The 19,997-nt window shown below is 53.6% G+C and overlaps 1 protein-coding gene across 6 annotated transcripts in view; it reads right to left on the bottom strand.

Annotated features, from left to right (window-relative positions):
• Positions 1 to 1,235: 1,235 nt before the first annotated feature.
• Positions 1,236 to 19,997, bottom strand: part of VPS37C (VPS37C subunit of ESCRT-I) — a 28,452-nt gene continuing 9,690 nt past the window's right edge. For 2 of the 6 annotated variants that reach the window (XM_014792871.2, XM_087422843.1), the window contains exons 2-5: positions 9,257 to 9,355; positions 5,218 to 5,389; positions 4,361 to 4,443; positions 1,236 to 3,591 (exon numbers count right to left, since the gene is read on the bottom strand). In XM_014792871.2, coding sequence (XP_014648357.1) covers positions 2,869 to 3,591; positions 4,361 to 4,443; positions 5,218 to 5,389; positions 9,257 to 9,349 — 1,071 coding nt within the window. In that variant the 5' untranslated portion in view covers positions 9,350 to 9,355 and the 3' untranslated portion in view covers positions 1,236 to 2,868. The other 4 variants (XM_087422842.1, XM_087422841.1, XM_004437440.3 and 1 more) reach the window with 4 other exon arrangements.

The following is a 19,997-nucleotide window of genomic DNA, read 5'->3' as shown; positions in this document are numbered from 1 at the left end:
TGGTGAAGTGGTGTCTCCTCTCCTCACCCCTTGGTGCACCCTGCCACCACTCTGGGACCAACCCAAAGCAGGTGACTTGATCATGCCCCCCCAGTGAGACTTTCAGCTTCTTCCTACAAAGCCAAGTCGTCTTCTAGTTCCCCCCTGGTGTCCTGTGTCCTCAGCCCCCCACAATTGCAAGGCAAAGCCAGAGTGCAGGAGGGGGCAAAGGGCAGTAAACATTTGACCAGAGCCCAGGGGACTGTCAGCCGTGGGCTTAGATTCCCTAAGCTTTTCTCAGGACTGTGATCCCTCAAAGCCTGAGGACTTCTGATGCCACAAAGGCATCACCATGGGACCCCTGCAGCCAGGTCTGACAGAGCCAGGAGCAAGCCCCCGCCCCTCTGGGCTGTGTGACCTGGTCACTGGACCACCCACCCTGCAGTCTCCTCCACTTGATTAAGCTTGGACGTCAAACAGTTGTTGAGAGGACCCCACAAGATAATGTACATCTAAAGCTTAACAAAACGTGCAGCCCTGTTGAGTATCCAATATTGGCGACTCTCTGCATCTCTGGGCATCACCACAGGCAGCCTGCCCTTGTCACCTTGCAGGAAAGGAAAAGCAGAAGGGCTGACTTGAGGGTCCATTAGAAACCTGGTCTCCCCAGGTTCTGCTGAAAGCAGAAGATGCCCTCCCAGGCCTCCCGATAACCAGCTGAGCTCAGGGAGAGCTGGGGGGAGGCAGGCTGGGCAAAGGCAGAAGACCTCTCTGCTCCACAGCCAGTTTAGTAGCCCGCTGCCCCTCTATCCCAGTTTAGAAACTGGATGGGAAGCCTCTGACCCCAGCTGGGCATCCTGGAGAGGCTGAGACCAGAGGGTCCTCGTCAGCCCAGCAGGTGGCAGGAAAGAGCCCCTCCCAAGCTAGGCTGAGGCCTAAGCGCCCCCTAGTGGGGCCCTGCGGCCTCACACAGCCCAAGCTCTGCTAGGACGAGAACAGGCAGGCTCCAGCGTGAAAACGCCCAAGATGGAAAACCAGAGTGGTGGAGGAAGGGGAAATTCTGGAAGAGCCAGGCCCGGGGGGTGAAGGAGCAGGGGAGGGCAGCAGCTCAAGACACGACATCCAGATAGACGAGGCTTTGTGGATGTGAATCAAAGAGGCCTTTCAGCAGAGCGGGATCCTGAAGGCTGCACAGGAAATCAATACCCGCCAAGCAGCCACATCTTCACATCTCAAACCCTCCGGAGCCACAACACTACTTGTAACTCATCAAAGTTTATTATGGCAATTAATTATACAAACATATGGGAGATCCTTCATCCAGTTCAGAAGCACTCAAACCAGTAGAGTCCATTAGTGATTTCTCTTTTTATATAAATAACTTACGAGAAGCAAGCACAATTGGCAAGGAACCGACAGCACTAATGGAGCATCTCATTGCGCGCACACATACCCACTGATGGCATGCGGGCCGGGGAGGGGGCAGGCACCAGAAGGTTGAGTTTCCTCGTTGGCCCCCAGCACCCCATGCCCACCAGATGCTGGGTATTCGAGTAGTGGACATTTCAAGGCACATATGACTTCTAATCAATAGCAGCTCCAGAGTCTGCCCTCGAGACCTGGTTCAAATCTAGAACAACCAAGTTAATGCTTCGCTCATCACACCCCCTTTGGTGTATTGTCATTTTTATTACTGAACATGCTTAAAATCCCCAACGTGCTGGGGGCTGCATGTGGCACGGAGTCACAATCCTTGCCCTTTACATTCTGAAGACAAGAGAGATGCAAAGAAACGGACTCCGAAATCGTGATGGTGTTTTAGAAAGCACCACTGGGAGGTTACTGTTAGGGCATCTTTTGATGTCTGTCTTAGGAAGGATACTGGGAGGGGGGAGAGCTACATCAAGGGAGCCAGAGGAAGGGGATGAAGGGAGGAGACTGCTGTGAATGAGATTCAAGGCACTAAAGGAGTGGATGGATGGATGGGGAGGGCCTCAGAAAAGCCAACCGGAAGTGGAGGGGCCCAGAGAAGAGACGGTGGCAAGGAGGCGACCAGCCCTCCGCTCCTAAATGAGCCCCGATGTGACGACAATCTCCTGCGCCAGAGCTGCTCCCTCTTCTCCAGCCAGAGGGTCTACGGTGGTCCCCCAGATTTTCCAACTGGCGGCAGCAAGGTCTGGGGTCCACCTTCAGTCCCCAGCCTTCTCACTGTGCTGGCTCTGCTGCTGTGGTTCAAACCAGCAGACAGGACAAGCTTCTCTGACATCCACCTAGCAGAGTTCAATTATGGCTTGATGTGACTTAAAAGTTATGACGCGTTTTTCCTAACTGTTTTCTCCTTCTGATCCAACCCTAGTTATGGTGTGTGGGGCAGGCCATCCTTGAATGGACCAGATGGACACGAACAGCTGCACTCCTCAGCATGGGTGCCACGAGGAATATGCCAAATCCCAGGGAGAGGGAGGGAATGAGCAGCGGCCAAAGACCTGGCCACTTTGCCGCCAAGATAACGCTGATTTGGTTCAGGTGCCTGTGAGCGCAGGCACAAGATGTCCACAAACGCATGTATCCGCTGGCTCACATCCACGGAGAGCGACTGGACGCCCCGCCTGGCCAGCACCAGAAAGCCGAAAGCCAGTCACTGAAAGGATGCCTTCCCTTCCCCGGGGAGGCCAGTAAGGGCAGTGACATCTGGTGCGGCCAAGCCGGTCACACTGCCTTTCTGGGCCCGCGTGCTCCCAGCCAGGTCCCCCCAAGGCGCTGGTGTGCCGACACAAGTCCACAAGGAGCGCCAACTCCACTTGCAATTTAACCTCGAATCTCGCGTAGGGTGGGCCTAAAGTTGCGGTAGAGGCGGAAGTAGGGAAGGGCCAAGGGCCAGGACTGTGTCTAGTACCCAGGCCAGGCAGGACCCTGAGGTGGTGGAAATCCATAGGGAGGGGCGGGCCCAGGGGGATAGGGCGGCTGAGAGGGGCCTGAGGGCTGGGGCTGGCCTGGCAAGCTGGGGAGCTGGGGCTGTGTTGGGTAGGGAGGTATTCCTCCTGGTGAGAGGTAGGGGGTCTGCTGAGGATAACCAGGACTGGGGGCCCGGCTCCCTGCCATGGGGTAGCCGGGGCCAGAGGCACCAGAGGGGGCCACGGGATAGCCCGGCCGGGGCGGGGTGCTCCTCTGTGGGGACCAGGAGTAGCCCGCAGCAGCAGCCCTGGGTCCTGGCTGGGCTGATGAGTACGGGGGGCCCAAAGGCCCACTGTAGGAGAAGGAGGGCTGGGACACCACCGGGAAGGGGGCCGGGGGGAGCACGCCTTGGGCGGTGGAGCCCACGGGCATGCTGGGAGACGGGCTGTAGGGCAAAGGGAAGGGAGGCACCGCTGATGACTGCAGTGGCTCTTCGGCCAGAGGGGGCGTTGCCTGCGGGGCTGGGCGAGGTGGGGGTGGCGGGCGGGGAGGAGGGGCGTCACCAGCCAGCTCCTGGGAAGCTCTGGGCTTCCTTATCACGTCCTGGAGCTTCTCCACGCGAACCCGGCGCAGATGGGACAGCGTCCTCATGGAGGAAAAGTTCTCCAGAAACGTTTCCAAGGGCACCTCACCTTCCAGGAACTTCTCAGCCATGGCCTGGAAGACACAAGGTCTGGTGACAACAGGGGCCTGCTGGGATCAAGGCCACCCATGTTCCCCAGGTCAAAGATCAGCTGCGGGCCTCCCCTCTCCATGCGCCTCAGGCGCTCCCTGCCTTCTCTGGTCCCCATTTTGGAATTTCTCTTCCCGGCCCTTATTACTGTTGACATATTACACATGCTCGTTTATTTACTCTCTCCCTCACCAGAATGTCAGCTCCTGGAGGGCGGGCAGAGTCTGTCATGGTCACTGCTGTCCCCCGCCCCTGGCATCGTGCCAGGCCCACTGTGGCTACTGCATGTACATGTTGAATGACCGGGGAACACTAGCTACTCGGTTGCTAGTGCAGGCTAGCCCAGGGCAGGGAGGACCTGGAAGCTTCCTTCGCTCAGAGCACGGAGAAGTAGAGAGAGCCAGTCTGCCCACAGAGACTGAAGAGATGCCCAGAGGGAAGCAGGAAAGAGAGACCAGGCAGCCCCAGGAGAAGAGGGGGCTGGGGGCTGGCTTCAGTCCTCAAGGGCTCCCGCTGTACTGCCTTCCATCCGGGTCTGCCAGCTGCCGGTGGCCTGGCCGTGAGTCGCCCACTTCTGCTTCAGCTGGTGAGACTGCATTCCTGTCATCTGCATCCAAAAGGCCCTCCACTGGGACTCAAGGCTACTAAAGTGCCCTGTCCCACACTTTGTGACAGCCGGTGCTCACTACGAGGGCTCCTGCTCCAGGGCTGACACTCTACTCAAGGAAGAGGGGGTGTCAAGGGCCATCTCACCTCCGACTCTTCCTCAATCTTCATGCCTTCGACCTGCAGAAGGTCCAACAAGGTCGCTGGCTGCAGAGCTGAAGAAAATTTCTCTGGAAGGGAAGGTAGCCATTTCAGAAGTGCCTCTCGATGCAGGGTTGGAGGCCAAGGTCTCAGCCAAGGCTCTCCAAGTGTCCTCTGTGTGCACTGAGGTGCTGAGTCTGCTGCAGAGCCCCTTTTGGTCCAGTTCCCTTAGGTCACCTTTCAGAGCAGAGAGGAGCCCAGCCCAGACCTTGGCTGATCTGTCTGCTCGACGCCAGCCTGGGAAGCAAGAGGACTCAGGCTTCGGAGCCCACAGACCCGCCCCGACCCTGTTCTACCTCACAGGGGAAGGTTACTTCACCTGTCTGAGCATCAAGTCCTTCACCATCAAGACCAGGACAGCCCCACCCACTTCCACAGGTGTGTCCCAGGACACAGAGAGCTCGGACCAGCTCTGTAAAGAGCAGAAGCTGAGCTGGCCGAGTCAACAGCAGCAGTGTAGGACACAGGCTCTCTGGACTCAGATCCCAGCTCCACCTCTATCTAGCTGTGTAACCCTGGCCAACTCTTGAATCTCTCTCAGTCTCATTTCTCTCATCTATGAAATGAGAATAACAACAATGCCAACCCTTATATGTCTGTTGTGAAAAAGTGTACGTAGAGCACTCAGCACAGGGCTGGGGACATGGAGACCCTCAGGAACTGCTGGCCCTGTCCTGTCCTGGGCAAGGGAGAGGGAATCTATCCTTCCAGGCCATTCCAGCAGCTCCCCCAAGTCCAACCTTGAATGCGGACCCTGAGTTAACAGAGGAGCGCCCCCACGGCACACTCCCAGCCATCCCTACCCAGCTTTGCCTTCTGCTCCTGGCACCGCTCCACAAGCTTCCGGAGCTCCTGGTACTTGTCCGAGAGGTTTGAGCGGCTGATCTCCAGGGGACCCTGGAACTCCAGGTTCCGCTCGGCCAGGCTCCGGTTGGTAGCCAGTGCCATCTCCCGTTCCAGCTGCAGGTCCTGGACCTGAAAGAGCAGGACACTTGACCGTAAGAAACACCTCATGGCAGACTGCACCTGGGCTTCTGGAACTCATCACTCACCACAGGGGGACCGGGCAATACCCAGCCTCAACTAGAGTCAGAGGAACCTGGGTTCAAACTCTGAGCAAAGCCCTCCGACGTAGGCACCCCCCGAATCCTTAATCCAACAGCTTGTGTGGTGGATACATGTGGGAAATGGAACTGAAGGCTCTTAGCTTGCCCAAGGCCACGTGAGGAGCAGGGGCCAGGCCCACCAGGGGCTGTGCAGAAGTCAGAGGCTTTCCACGAGAGAAGGGACCACAAGTCCCAACCACTTATCCCCAAGATTCAGAGTCGTGAGACCTACTATGAGGTGGACTAAGGTGGCCCAGCCAGGCCACAGGCCAGACACACAATGAGGCCCCCAAATAAAGTTACTCTGAAGATGGAGAAAGCCAGGGCCAGACCGTGATGCTGATTCAGGAGAGACTTGTCCCTGCCTCCTAAGCCACATGTGTGTTCTGCAGAGAAGCTGTGCACATGAACTAATGGATGGGCCCCAAGAACTGGAGGGGAGTCCCCATGGTCAGCAGAGGACTCCCACCAACACAGGCCACCTGTGGCCACCGGAAGCCCTGATGCCAACCTTTGCACCTGGACGTGCCTGCTGAAAGCACTCTCCCAAGCCAAGGAGCACTCTGCCCTTGGCCAGGTCCTGTGCTGTCGTCACCAGTGAGGCGGCAGCCACGGGAACCCTTCCCCACCTGCTCTGACCTGAAGCCCCAACCACGTGCCAGGGCGTCCTCTTTACTGAGAGGAGGGCGGAGCGTCAGACCTGCCACCCCGAGACACTAGGGACAATACACCAACAGCACCATGTGGCAGAAGAGAGGACTCAGCACGCACCCAGGGCTCAGGCACAGCCCAGCAAGACCAGCTTCCACACGGGAGCCACCGTGCAGCTTCTCTGCCAGGGTCAGCTTGTGACAAACTGGCTTGTCCCCCACCAGATGCAGACCAGGCATCCTGGATGAGAGGGCTTCAGGGAGGCCTGCCCTCCTGCGGTCCCCAGCCACAGGGCCTCGAGCCTGCGCTTCGTGCTCCAGACTGGGAAGAGGGATGCCACAGCCACCTCCCCCCACAGACACGGCCGCTGGCCACAGACACCCTCCTGAGCCACTCGGCAAACACAGGGACTCAGGGATGCCAACACCGTGGAGTTTCGATCTCATTTTTATTAGCCATCAAAGCTTTTCCTTACTTCTGTGGCTGACACAGAGTGGGAGGGCTGAAGGCCTCAGCTGCCCCTTGGGGGCCCCAGGGATCCTCAGTGGGCGTGATAGCGGCCCTGCTATCAGTTCCCCTATATTAAACCCAGAATATATGGAGTTAAAACCAAAAACACTCACCCTCTATCCCTGTTTCTCTAAGTTACATTCATATGTAAATATTGGGTTTTTTTTTTAAACGTTTGTATCCCTGAACTTCACAAGGCAGATAGAGACACAAATTGTTAAAAGCCCAGGTGGCCTCAAGCTGGGCTCACACCGAAGTTTTGGCTAATTACCAGTTCTTGAGGTTTGTTACAGGGAAACTGATGTCAAGAAGCTAAAGCTTCTCAGACCTCAACTGCTTGACTCCCTGGCACCAGAATCCACCCTCCACCACAGAGACGGTTGAAGGACACCCACTTGCGATTCCCTTATCTCGCCATCCCCCTCCCTGCCAGCAGCCTCACAAGGCCAACGCAGGCTGGTGGGAAAGCGCTGACCAGCAGGGCCACAGGCTCCCGGTCCCTACCAGCAGCCACATTCCTCACAACCTTTAAAACCCCTTGCCTCCAGTCTTTCGGGGAGACAAGACAAATTTGAGAGCTCTCGTCTCCCAGCTGACGTCACCTGAAATAAAAACTCCTTCCTTGCAATAAGCCTGGTGTTCCAGTTTTATTTGGCCCCTCTTGTGTGGCGGGTAAAGAACCTGGGTATGTACGTGGTAACAGACGTATCCTCTTCATACATCCACTGTCTTTTCCCTGGGTCTCAACCAATAAATCTACGCTGTATCGCTTTCCCCTAAACCTTGTCCCCTCTATTTCTGCCCCCTCTGCCCACAGCCTCCCCCAGTCTTTCTCCATTAGGGCTTCACTATGAAGCCCTCCACCAGTCATTTATGAGAGGTCACTAAGACAGTTCCAGCACCGCGCCCGCCTGCCTCGACGCCACCATTCACTCTTCTACATGGAGAGATGTTCCCACTAACTCTTTTCTCCAAGCAACGTCCACATCCCAAACTAATGAGCTCGCATCCCGCCTCACAGTCCCACAGAGACTCACTTATGCTTCACAGCCCACGAGAGAGAACCTCGTCCACGGCATTCTGAAGTCAAGCAGCTCGCCCTACTTCACGTCCTCTGATCCCATGAGTGTTTTTCCCCTCAGAGAACTCGAATCAATCAGTCAGGCATGGCTGCACACCACAGAATTCAAGTTGCCTTTTGTCCAAGAGGTCGTTCCTGTTCACATTTTCCGAGATTCTGCGCTGTGCCACAGATCCTATCAGCCGCCTGAGCTTGGAGGCCAACTAATTACATTATGTCAAGCTTGCTTCTGTGAAGTGTCGTGCACTCTAGAGCAGGCCTCGGAAGGTTCAAGAAACACTTGGTGCTTCCTATGTGACAGACGCAGAATGGAAGATCAAGGAGTGAGGACGTGCGCTGAGCCCGGCGCCGTGCCAGCTCAGAGCCCGGCCCTGGCAGGGCTCATGGCCTAATTAACCGTTTGAGTCGGCCTTGGAGCTTAACCAAGACAAGCTTTGCATCACGCCCTCACTGAACGAGCTCAGGGCGGCAGGACGGGCCACAGGGAATCCCCGGACCTCTCCTCATACCCTGTCCCATACTCCGGCCCCTGCAGCCCCAGCACAGATGGCTCATCTGAGTGGAGGGGTGGTGGGGGGCAGCGAGAACACGAGCAAGGGAGCACATCCACCCTGTGTGTCCCCCTTACAGCGAGGGACGTGCTCTGGGGAGGAGGAAGCAGGAGGAGCTGGGTGGGGTGGCCTCCTTTTTTTGGCAGCATATTGTGTATGCACAGACAAGACACACCACAGCTGTTCATCAGCAGAAATAAAAACACATTCCAAATGCGAATCAAATGAGCTCGGTATTAAACGTGGCTGTGTCTCTCCTTAGCTTAGGGGCAGCAGGCGGTAGCTTCCAGAGCAGTCGCCAGGCTGCAGCCACTCAAGGTGTGACTGTGAGTATAGCCAGCGCTGTGGCCACATCCAGTCGCCTGACCTCTCCTACCTCGCAGGGGAGTCGCAGGGTCGAGGAGACGTGGAGACAGGGAAAGCCCTTTATAAAGTGTACAGCCCCATACGTTCAGGAGGGTTATTTCATTCCCAGGAGGACTGTGATGAGGAGCTGAGACGATTAGGTGCCAGTTATGGTAGGAAACGGGGTCAAACAGGAAATGAGCCTATATCCCAGCCCAAGAATGGCCCCTCCTGGAGAGGCAGGGCCAGGCGAGGCCCTTGGGGAAAGGCAGCTACAAGACAGTACAGTACATTCAGGAACTGCCTCCAGATTCAGGCCAGGACGGTATGTGGGAGCTCCTGGGGTATGTGGGTCCCTGGGAGGCACCAGAGGCCTGAGTTCACGTGGGGGCCCCAGGCTCCCTAGCACTGCCCCTAGAACTCTCAGAGGGCCCAGGAACGACACTGAGACCTCAGAGGCTCCTCAGGCTAGATCCAGGGTGAAGGCCACAGAAAAGGGAGACAACCTTGGCCCAAACTCCCAGAAAGCAAGCGTCCTTAAGCGGGCGTCAGTCCCATCTGCTGGCCTTTCTTTGGCCCCATGACACCCTTCCTCTACCTCAGGGGACTCCTGGGCCAGCTGGTCAATGGCCTCCGGGTCATTCTGCATCGCCTCCAGCTCCTCCAGGGTCTTGTCTTTCAGCGTCTCCATCTTTCCCTGTGAACACAGAACGACACTGAAGTGAGGAAGGGGCAGCTCGGGGGGAAGGACCCCCGAGCCCATATATATTATCTGTCATAGACAAACTGGAGTTTCCCAAGGATGCTTTCACTCCACAGGGAGGCTTGAGGGGCAAGAGTCCCACTGAGCACATTCCGGCCACCCTGGCCATCCCCTGTCCCCAGGGAGACCAAGGAGAGGCTCCTTCCACCCAAACTGTGAACAGCAGGATACGTGAAATCACTCGGCAGCCAGAGGCAAAACCAAGATTCCTCATGATGTTAGATGAAGCTCCCCAAGGAGCAGACAGGAAGGGGCAGGAGGAGAGAGCCAGGCAACCCAGGACAGAGACTAAATCTGGCCCGGGGCCGCCTGCGAGCCCTGATGCCAGCACACCCTCTGGTAGGTGTCTATTTCTGTCTGAACCAGAAATACACTCAACCTTCACACTTGGGACTCTGTGGGCTCCAACATCACAGGCTCGAGTGTGTCGCTGATTGTTATATTTAGTACACTGACAACCTCGGGTTTCCCTCAAGTATTCTCTGCACTGTGGTCCTCTCCGCAGGCCACAAACACGGGCTGTCACATGCACGCCTCCTCGCCAGGGAACAAAAAAAAACCCCTAGGCAATCAGAAGAAGAAGAAATTGACTGACCCGAATAGAATGTCTGCTCTGACACAAGAGCTGGGGTCAGCATTCCTCTCCCTGTCACTCTGCCCAGAGGGACATCGATCAACCATCTGTGTGACAGAGGGGTCACAGCCAGGCCCCAGGAGGGAGCCCCAGGGACTGAGAAGAGGCAGCACAAGCATACGCAGGACTCGCTTCCTTTCTGCTGGCAGGATCCAATGTTTTTATCTCTTCTAGATGTGTGTGTTACGGCTTTAATGTAGGTTTTTCTCATTACCAAGGTTATGCTAGTTTTTAAAAGATTCCAACACTACAGAATCTGGAGGCGCCCACACCCCCACACCAGTGCTCTGCTTGAGTGACCAGCACCAACGACTCGGCCAAGAAGGCATTCTGGAATCAAGGACCAGGGTTAAAACTGTGTGGCCAGAAGCAATCTTCTCTGGGTCTCAGTTTCCCCATCTCTAATAGGAAGGGAATAGCGTCTCCAGGGCCATCAGAAAGATGACAAGAGAACTGATAATAGTGACATGTTTGCCAGGAAAGTCCTGGTTTACTCCTCAGGTCCTGGTGTGGCTATTAATGGTGTCCCTTTTCATGCTCAAAAGTGTTCCAGTTTAGGCAACAAATTATACGGTCACCTTACTGATAAAGAGCTATCCAAACAGGGTCACCACCACTATCTGTTCTCTCCTGAGGGGTGAATGTAGCCCCCAACCTCTAAGGCAAGGAACGCCTGGCTTTGGGGTCCACCGGGGGCTGTTCGCTGAAAACGCGGGTGCCCCAGCCCTGCCCGCAGAGCTCCACGGCAGTGAGCCAGGGCGTGGCCCAGAAATCCAGAGATTTCTCCTGGAGATGCTGATGCAGCTGATCTGGGGCAAGATTCTGAGAGAGACCATAGCTCCTTGCTAGTCCTGGGACAGTGGAGACCCCCACTTACTGAGCACCTCAGTGTGAGTTTTAGATGCGCTGTTGAGGGGGCGCAATCAGGTGGGATCAGAAAGGTTACAAACGGCAGAGTCAAATTCAAACCTGCACTCTGTCCACACCTTACCCTGCTGCTCCAAAACCCTTGGTCTAAAAGTTGGGGCACGGGAAGAGCAGACTGCACAGGCCCTGGAAAGGAACAGAACCCCAAAGGTACACTGCAAACCGAGTGAGTCTGCCACGAGCAGGAGGAACTGAGCAACATTCTGAAGATCTGAAACATGTTAGGGGCATGGGCTGGGTCAGACAGACCTAGTCTGAGTCCCAGGCCCTGCCACTTACCAGCTGTGGGACCTCACACAAGTGGAACCTCCCTGGGCCTCAGGCTCTTCATCTGTAAAATGGGTTGGTGCAAGGTTCAATGAGATAACGCAGGCAAAGCAGTGGCTTAGCGTGAGGCCTGGCCTGGAACAAACGCTGGCGAAAGACTCCAACATCACAGAAATTATTTATTTGTTACTAAGGCCTCCAGCACGGCCCAGCTGAGAACCTGCTGGGCTGCAGCAGCAGCAGCACCCAGCCCAGCCTCGCCCAGGGAGGGACCTGCCACAGAATAGGGTGTCTGCTCCCTCCCGCTGAGTCAGGGCTGAGCATAGAGATACCCCTGGGCCAAGGATGGACGCTCCAGTGGGGACAGCTGGCCGACCACACACAATCAGCACGGTTAGCAGTGCCATCTGCGAAGGTCCCGGCGGATCCAGATACACTCTCACACTCAGCGAGGTTTCCACGCACCCACCGGGTGAGCCCTGGGCAGAGCCACAATTCCCCAGGACGGGCACCAACTTTTCTTTCAACCACCCACCAGGGGACGTGTCGTGCTCCATGCTCGACAAGTACCACACTTCGGGCAGCACAGCCTTGAGAACAGATCGCACACTTTTTGGTCTCAGGACACCTCTCGCTCCTGACATTACTGATGACCCCAGAGACATTTCACTTACGTGGATTTTAGCTACTGATATTTACTGTATTAGAAATTAAAAGTGAGAAATTTTTAAAACACAAGAATAGACAAGCACACACACTAGCTGCCAGAATGATGTCATGTCGTGTACCCTCTGAAAACTCCACTGTACACTCATTCGAGAAAGAGAGTAAAAAAGGAAAATAACGTCTCAGATTATGAAAATCGTTCCAACCTCATGGAGGGCCTGAAAGGGTCTCAGAGACCCCCAGGGGTCCCTGGAACACACTTTGAGAACCACTGGCCTAGATGTTAGGAGAATGGACTCTGGGGCCAGACTGCCTGGGTTTGAATCCCGGCTCTGCCACCTACTAGCTGTCTTATTTCATCTCTTTGTGCCTCAGTTTCTTCATCTGTAAAATAGAGCAGTGCCTGGAACACAGTAAGCGCTACGTATATGCCATTACGAAGACCCTCATAACCACCTTACGCAGTGAGTACCGCTATTATCCCACCTCACAGAGGAGGCTGACAGAGGTACCCAAGGTCACCAGGCTAGGAGATGGCAGTGCCCTCACCAATCCAGGGTGTTTCTCACCATGTACATCAGAATCACTGGGGTCCTTGTTTAAAGCCAGAGTTCCAGGCCTCCTCTAGACCCAGAACTTCAGCATCTCCAGGGCTCTTAATTTAACTTTTAATGAAGTTTTCATTTTAACTAAGCTAGCCGTGTCACACCAGCTTGGCATCTATTCTCTTGCTCTGCCCTTCCTCTAGCACTCTGAGGGAACTCAGGTGGGCATAGGCTCATCTGAGGGAGGAAAAGCAAAGACCCTGGGAGAGGAAGGGATTTATTTGTCAACCAGTGTCTGCAGAGGCAGGATGAGAATGCAGGGGCTCAATGCCCTGTGTGGTCTCTACTGAGTGAGTCTCTGCCAGGACCCCGAATGCACTTCCCTCTGAGTGCCTATGGCTTGGCCCATGCAGGCACGGTGGGACCAGGCCCACAAGACAGGGGTCCTTCTCTCCAGGATTTAAGCTCCAGGTTTGCAGCCCCATGACAATAAGCATCACCAACCGGGACGGCGACAGACGTGGCTACCACGTTGTCAAGCCCAACCAGCAGAACATTGAGGCTACAGCTCTCGAGAAGATAGCCCAAGCCCTGGCCAACTCCACAGGGAGATTCACATGAAGAGCGTGCCTGCTACAATCTCAGGCTTCTAACAGGCCAGGAGACCCACACTCCACGAGGCCGAGGCGGGGAAGGCCGAGGGTGGGTCTGCGCTGGGCCCTGCGGCCCAGGAGGCACCGGGAGCTTACCTGAGCAGGACCCGCCCTACAGCTAACCGAGAGGACTAGCCTCCCTGATGGGCCTGCCCTCGCCAGCTACTTTTTTCCCCCTAAAAAGGGAAACATTTCGATTAAAGGAAAGTCACCAAAACAAAATCTTTGTGAAACATTCAAGTCTTTTACAACACTCTGAATTCTCTTCCCACTGGGGCTGACGAAAGGGTGCTATTGATACCTCTGTGGATCTCGTGTGCGTGTCCATCCTTCTTGAACTTGTAGTAAACGTGGGTGTTCGATGGATGAGTCTGTGAAAGCAAAGTTACCAAGGCCCCTCCCTGTGGGCTTGAAAGTCCCAGGTCGCACAAAAGGGGGCCTGATGTTGCTAAAACCTGCAGAAGGCTGCTGTTGCTTTCACAGGGGACAGAGACAGGGACAGCAGCAGCACCAAGGAGGGAACTTGTCATCAAAGTTGGGTAATTAAGTGACTGCAGATATTCAGCAAGAAAGGAGATTTTCCTGTGTTAAATAAAGAATGGTGGCCAATCAAGAAATAAATAAGCAAGCAAGTCTCCAGATAATTCTGGGGTACAGTGAAGTGTGTGGCCCATTGTACCGTCACACAGGCCCCCTCAGATCCGTTCCCCTCCAGCCACCATCCCAAACGGTGATCTTCCTCTGGGACCTAAAGCCCCACACCTGGCTGTTTGATGGCCTCGAACTCCCTGTGGCAAACATCCCTGTAACACCTACCCGGTGACCCAAATCATCACATTGTCTTCTAGACAGCAAGAATTCTCCCCAAAGTGGGCAATGAACGAAACACACAGCTCTCCTAATTAGAACACCCTCTCCCTGGCTTCAGGCCCCCCGGCCGTGGTCCCCAGTTGGGGCACAGGATTCTATTCTGCGTGGGAATGTGCAGTCCAGCCTCCGGTAGCATGTCCTTAGGTGCTGAGGTCACCCCCCAACCTCCGTCGGAGGCCTGGTACGCACAAAAGCCTTCTGGAACACTGGAGATCAAAGGGACAGGAAGAGGGCATTCTGGCTCCCGTCTGTAATGACTATCTCTGCCACTCCGATTGGGAAAGATGACCACTCTAAAATTCAGAAAACATCTCAGCCCCATGGTAGTAAAATGCCTCTCTTGTGTCAATTCCCTTTCATTGCAGACTTCAAAATAGGCCACGCATATTTTAAGTGCCTCGAGAACTTCCAGTATGAAACACTTCCATGTCATAGACAGGTCAGCCCCACCAGAGCGAACTCCCCAGGTCGGTCTGTGTATGCTGATGCCCTCGATAACACTGGAAATGGACCTCTTTTCATCCGGCAAGTTTTCAGTTGAAATGTAATCGGCCACAGTGGGCTGTGGGCTGTAGCATTTTTCTTCTAATTGCACCTTCTCTGGTTTCTAATTCAACATCCCCCTCAATTCTACCATGCCTATTTCACAGGCGGTGAAGTTAAAGCAGAGTGACATGCAACTCGCCTGTGGTGACAAAAGATGGGCCACCAGAACTAGGAGCCCTGGTCCCGGCCTGCTGCTCCTTCCATCAGGCTCCACCCCCTCGGCCACCTCCTCTCCCATTGCCTCACAAGGCGCTGCCAGCACATGTAAGGGCCGCATGGTCCCATTTCTTCTGGAATGACGTGTGCTCAGGATCCACCCCCAAACGTGCCAAACATTCTCTTTATAGAGACTCAATTTTCCTAACCTGTAAAACGGATAAACAATCTCTGACGGTCACATGGCTCCCTTCTTCTGAGATCAAAGCCCTTTGCAAATTCTCCCATTAATTTATATAATCACCCTAGGAAGCAAAGCGAGCACATGGCTTAATTACCCCTATTTCTGAGATGAAATTAAGTCCAGAAAGAAAGAGTAAGGGTATTGCCCAAGGTCCTGTAAGCTGTTGGGGTCAAACCCCAGAGGCCTGAGTCCCTTCCCATCTCTGCTGATTTAATTTCACGAGCACCTTTGCCCCACTGCTCTGCCCATCACTGGGGGAAAGATGAGGGTAGTTTAGTCACAAGGTTGTCCAAGATGCAGAGATTACGCGCCCACACAAGCACGTGGATTATCCCAGCCCCTCCTTGGTCCCTGGCTCCCAGATGGATGGCGCTCACATCCTCGCCCTCGGACATCTCAGGCCAGGCAGGCAAGTGCCGTCATGTGAGATTTATCGCAGCATCACCCACCCCTGGCAGTTCTGGTGCCTTCCTTCCAGAAGTCACGGACACATCACCTGATCCAGAGCCACCCAGTGAGGCTGAAAACAAGCCCTTCTTTGGGTCGGTAATTTGGAAAAGGAGAGAAGAACAGGACAATATTTTGCCTAAGGCCCACAAAGCAAGTGCCCCTGACGTCTGGGCATCTGCCGCCAGCACTGTTCTGCCTCTGGGCCACCCAGTGTGGCAGAAAAGTCCAAACCAGTGCTTCTCAAACTGGCCACAATCACCAAGGCTGTCACAATGCAGACAACTGGGGGGTTCCTGAGAAGTTATGTGGACCCCCTTCCACTTACCAAGGTGCCCAGGAGGATGCTGGGTACTTCTTGGGGGTGTCTGGAGTCTGCTGTTTAGGGGGGGCGGACAGAAGAGCTGAGGTGAGAACAGCAAGCCCCTTGAAGGCAAGGAGCATGTCTTGTTCACCCACACAGACTCTGGCACAGGGATGGCTCACAGGAATGTCTGGTGGAAAATGGACGAGGGAGGGAGGCAGAGAACCAGTCAGTGAGCTGGCGGACGGGCCATGAATACACGGGGATGTGATAACAGGGCTTCTTCCATGTTTCCACACCCCCATTCACTTCTTCATGCCTTCACTGAATGCATGTTTAATGCACGATAACTATGTGCCAAGAACTGTACCCGGCCCCAAATAAAGGTAGGGCGGATAAATGCGGGCAGAGGGTGTCAACAAATATTTACTGAGTTCTGTGTGCCAGACACAGCCTCAACTTATAAAAATGGATGCTAAGTCTCCAGGAACTCAGTTTTAAAAAGCAAAAAACTTCACAAATCATGGTGAATACAGGTAAGACGGGGCCGTAACAGAGGTGGTGACCAGGGGAGTAAGGATGGGGAGGTGGACAGTTCCGAGGGGGAGGCCTGCTCATGCTAGGACAGGAGTTGGAGGGTGGGGGGCAGGTGACAGCAGGGCCCGCACGGGAGCCACTGTGTATGGGTGGCGGGACACAGGGAGGGGAAGGCTGGCGAGGCAGGCAGGCAGCTACACAGCATTCACAGGTACAGCGAGACAACACCTCATTTGGGGGTCGATATCATCAACTCACAGATCAGACAAGGTGGGAAGGCAGCACATGCGCTAATGTGTGTTCTCCCCGCCAAGACGAGAAAATGTATCACTGTCTCGCTAACAATCCCTGAGAGGGGAAAGAAGCTTTTTTTCTTTTCTTTCTTTCTTTGTTTTTTTGTTTTGTCTCCTCTGCAGCTTTCACCTCCACCAGAGGTTACAAACCCGGAAGCCTTCAAGGGTCCGGGCAGGCACATCAGAGACTGAGCCACTGATCATCAAAGGGAGCTTGTCCTCCAGCCCAGCTCCCGCATCTCCTGCAGGTAGGAAGGCTAGCCCAGCTTGGCCAGGCCTGCCAGGTCTCCAAGGGAGGCTAGAAATCCAGATTGATGTGACATCGCCCCATCTTTAAATTTCAGCAGCCAATTCAAAGTTGTAAAAGACACCGGGTGGGCTGTGGTTTGTAATCTGAAATCAACAACATACCCTCCATGAAAGACACATGCGGGAAGAACAGATTCCACAGAAAAGGCTGGGGGGCAGAGGGGTGAGGTGACAAAGACATTTCACAGGAGTCCTGGTGCCCACCTCTGCCACAGAGCACTGAGTGTGGGGGTTGCCAAAGCTGCAGCAGCATCAACCAGAACCAAGAAGGCAGGTTTCCAGGTGCCGCCCCTGGGCATTTGCAATCCACACACTATGGTGACGGGAAAAGGAGGCCTCCAGCCACTGGTCCCTGCTGCTCGCATCTCTAGGTCTCAACTTGTTTCCACTACTTTATATCTCGATGAAATCGATCTCACATGCCTTAAACATGGGGAACAAGATCTGGTGGAAGATAGTAGGGCCGAAAGGCAACCACACTACACCCCGGTGGGTTTAGGTCAGAGGCAGTGCCTTTTCCCGCCACTCCCCAGGGGGGAGGCTGCAGAATGTCACCGGGGAGAGGGGATATCAGGAAGGGCTCCAACTCACAGCAGCCTTCCAGATCTGTTCTTAATAAGCAAAAAAAAAAAAATTCAAAAAAGAAAAAAAAGCAACACACTGATGGCTCTTGTTCAATGAGAATCTTTGCCAGGCTGGTTCAGCTCAAAAACAAATAGTTTCAACTGACACCAGATCCTTTGCAAAGATAAACTTAAAAAAAAAAAAAAAAAGTAAAGACAGAGAGCAAAATGCAGCATTTTCTCAGCGCAAGGGGCTCAGATCAGAGTAAGGCGTGCCACTCTTAGTGACAGCCTGCAGTGCCCCTCGGCCCTCGCTTCCGTCTAAATAGTTAATGCCAGCTCTCTCTCAGAGGGTGCAGAGGAGAAAAGCACAGTCTGGGGACAGATGCCCTGGGTTTGCACTTTGGCTCCACAGCTCTTTAGCCTGTGAGCTTGATCAAGTCCCTTAACCTCAGTTTCCTTATCTGGAAAATGGGCACCATGATGATAACCCCACCCTGGGGGTTGTGTGCCTCGCAGAGCCAACAGCCCTGAGAGGGCTTTCTTTGCAAGCTCTTGAGCATGGAGCAAATAATTATTCTGCCTCTTAGGCGGTAATCTGATGATTAGGGGGGACTCCTGACACTCCTGGGGCTCAATATTGAGTTAAACAAAATGAGTGGTGCTATTATTGAATCATAACAGGGAACTGTGAGTGACTGGGCAGGGCGATTCTGTCTTCCCTGCTCAAGTCACTCCCCTCCTTACCATTAGCAGCCAACACTTCCTTGCCAGCTACTTGGAGCCTGAAATCACACCGCAAGGAGTCGTAAAGGCCTTCAGTTTCTTGTGAGTTTCCCACATCCACCTGCCAAAGCATAACTCATTACCATAGCAACCAGCACAGTTCAACCTGCGCGTGTTATGTGTTATGTGGAACTGGCCCCATCCCACCCCTCCTGTTAAAAAGATCTGCGGTTGCCTTAGAAACCTTCCTCACCCTGCTGCTTAATGAGGAAGTATTTGTTGACTTGATCTAATTTTCTTTTCCCAGAATGATTCCGGCCGTGCAAGCAAGTAATCAGACAGTTCCAGTCACCTAACTTCCCACAGGAGTTAATAAAAACAAATCAAACCATCATGTGCTTCTCACCTGGCCCAAAACAGCAACATACTGACCTACCCCACCATTTGACAAGTTGGCGTGTAAGCCCCAGAAGGGAGACTTTTTTAGTTTTCCTTCTTTCCAAGGAATTTCTGGGGTTGAAGTTGGGGTTGGAGATCCCTCTCCACTCCCAAAGGCAGGGGAAAGAGTTCAGGGCTTTAGAGCCAAATATTCCTGGATTTAAATTCCAGTCTGACCTTTTCCTAGCTATATGACCTTGGGTAAATTATTCAGCCTATCTGATTCTGTTTCTCATTGGTAAAATGGGGCTAATACCACCAACATCATGGGGCTGTTGTAAGGATTTAATGAGAATTAAACAAGATAACCTCTGGAGGTGCTAGAAAAACACCCAGCAGGTGCTAGGTAGTGTTCATCCACACACATTCACACCTTATTGCAGTAAAATGCTGCCTGATAACTTGGCCAGGCCCCCAGCAAGGCACCGTGTGGGTGGGCTCTGAAAGAGCAGGTCCCAGAGGGAAGCAAAGGGTCTGGATTTCTGAACAGGCTGCAAACAAGTGTGAACAAAGGTCTTCAAATATAGGCATGCCCATATATCTATGAGGGGAATGTCCAACCTCTCAGGACAGGCTTTCTGAAGGAAACTGTCATCTTTACATAAATATCTACATAACAACCAAATGTTCCTCGCCTCCACTGAATAACTCCATCTGACCCCTCTTTTCCCAAAAGCAGGCCCCCAAGTAAGAAGACTCAGGAATGATGGGCCCATTTACTCTGCCAAATGTGGCGGGGGGGGGCTCTCATCCCTTTTTTCCCTTCCAAACTAGATTTCCCTCCCAACCTCCATTTCTATCAGCACCCCAGCTTCTCGCCCTCACCTCCCTCCAGGCCATCTCGGTGCATAGGTCTCCCTCACCTGTGAAGTCCAATCATCAGGTTTTATCTAGTCATTGTTCTGAAGTCTTTTTTTTCACATTTACATGGTATTTTTATTTTCTATATTTTGCATATATTTTTAAACTTGTTTACAGTAAGAATATAGTTTTTTATTATTTTATTGAGGTCACATTGATAACACTGTGTAAATTTCAGGTGTACACCATTATATTTCAACTTCTGTACAGACTACGTTGTGTTCACCACCAAAAGTCTAGTTTCCATCCGTCACCCCGAAATCTTTTCAGTGCGTCCATCCTTGTCCTTATGCAAACTCCAAATGGGTCTTTCCACCTCCAGTGCCTCTTCCTTACAACCATCTGGATTAATTTTTTTTTAAACACTGTTTCCCTGCTCCCTCCACCTTCCCTAAAGCTAGTCATCTCTTCGAAGCCCCACTCCTCCCTCCCTCTCTGTCCCCTTATCTCCCGCAGCCAACTTCATGCTGTCAGGACATGTAGCCTCCACCCTCTCTTCCCACTTGCCTGCGGTGCCCACTCTTGTTGTTTTCCTAAACTTCTTCAGCTTTTTTTTAAAGAACATTTTTGGTTTTTTCCAAATGAAACTG

Source organism: Ceratotherium simum, chromosome 34 (genome assembly GCF_057802395.1).
Source record: "Ceratotherium simum simum isolate JZ-2026a chromosome 34, ASM5780239v1, whole genome shotgun sequence".
In the NCBI taxonomy this organism is placed as follows: domain Eukaryota; kingdom Metazoa; phylum Chordata; class Mammalia; order Perissodactyla; family Rhinocerotidae; genus Ceratotherium; species Ceratotherium simum.
Note: the sequence above shows the minus strand (reverse complement) of the source record. Positions and strands in the feature narration are given on the sequence as shown.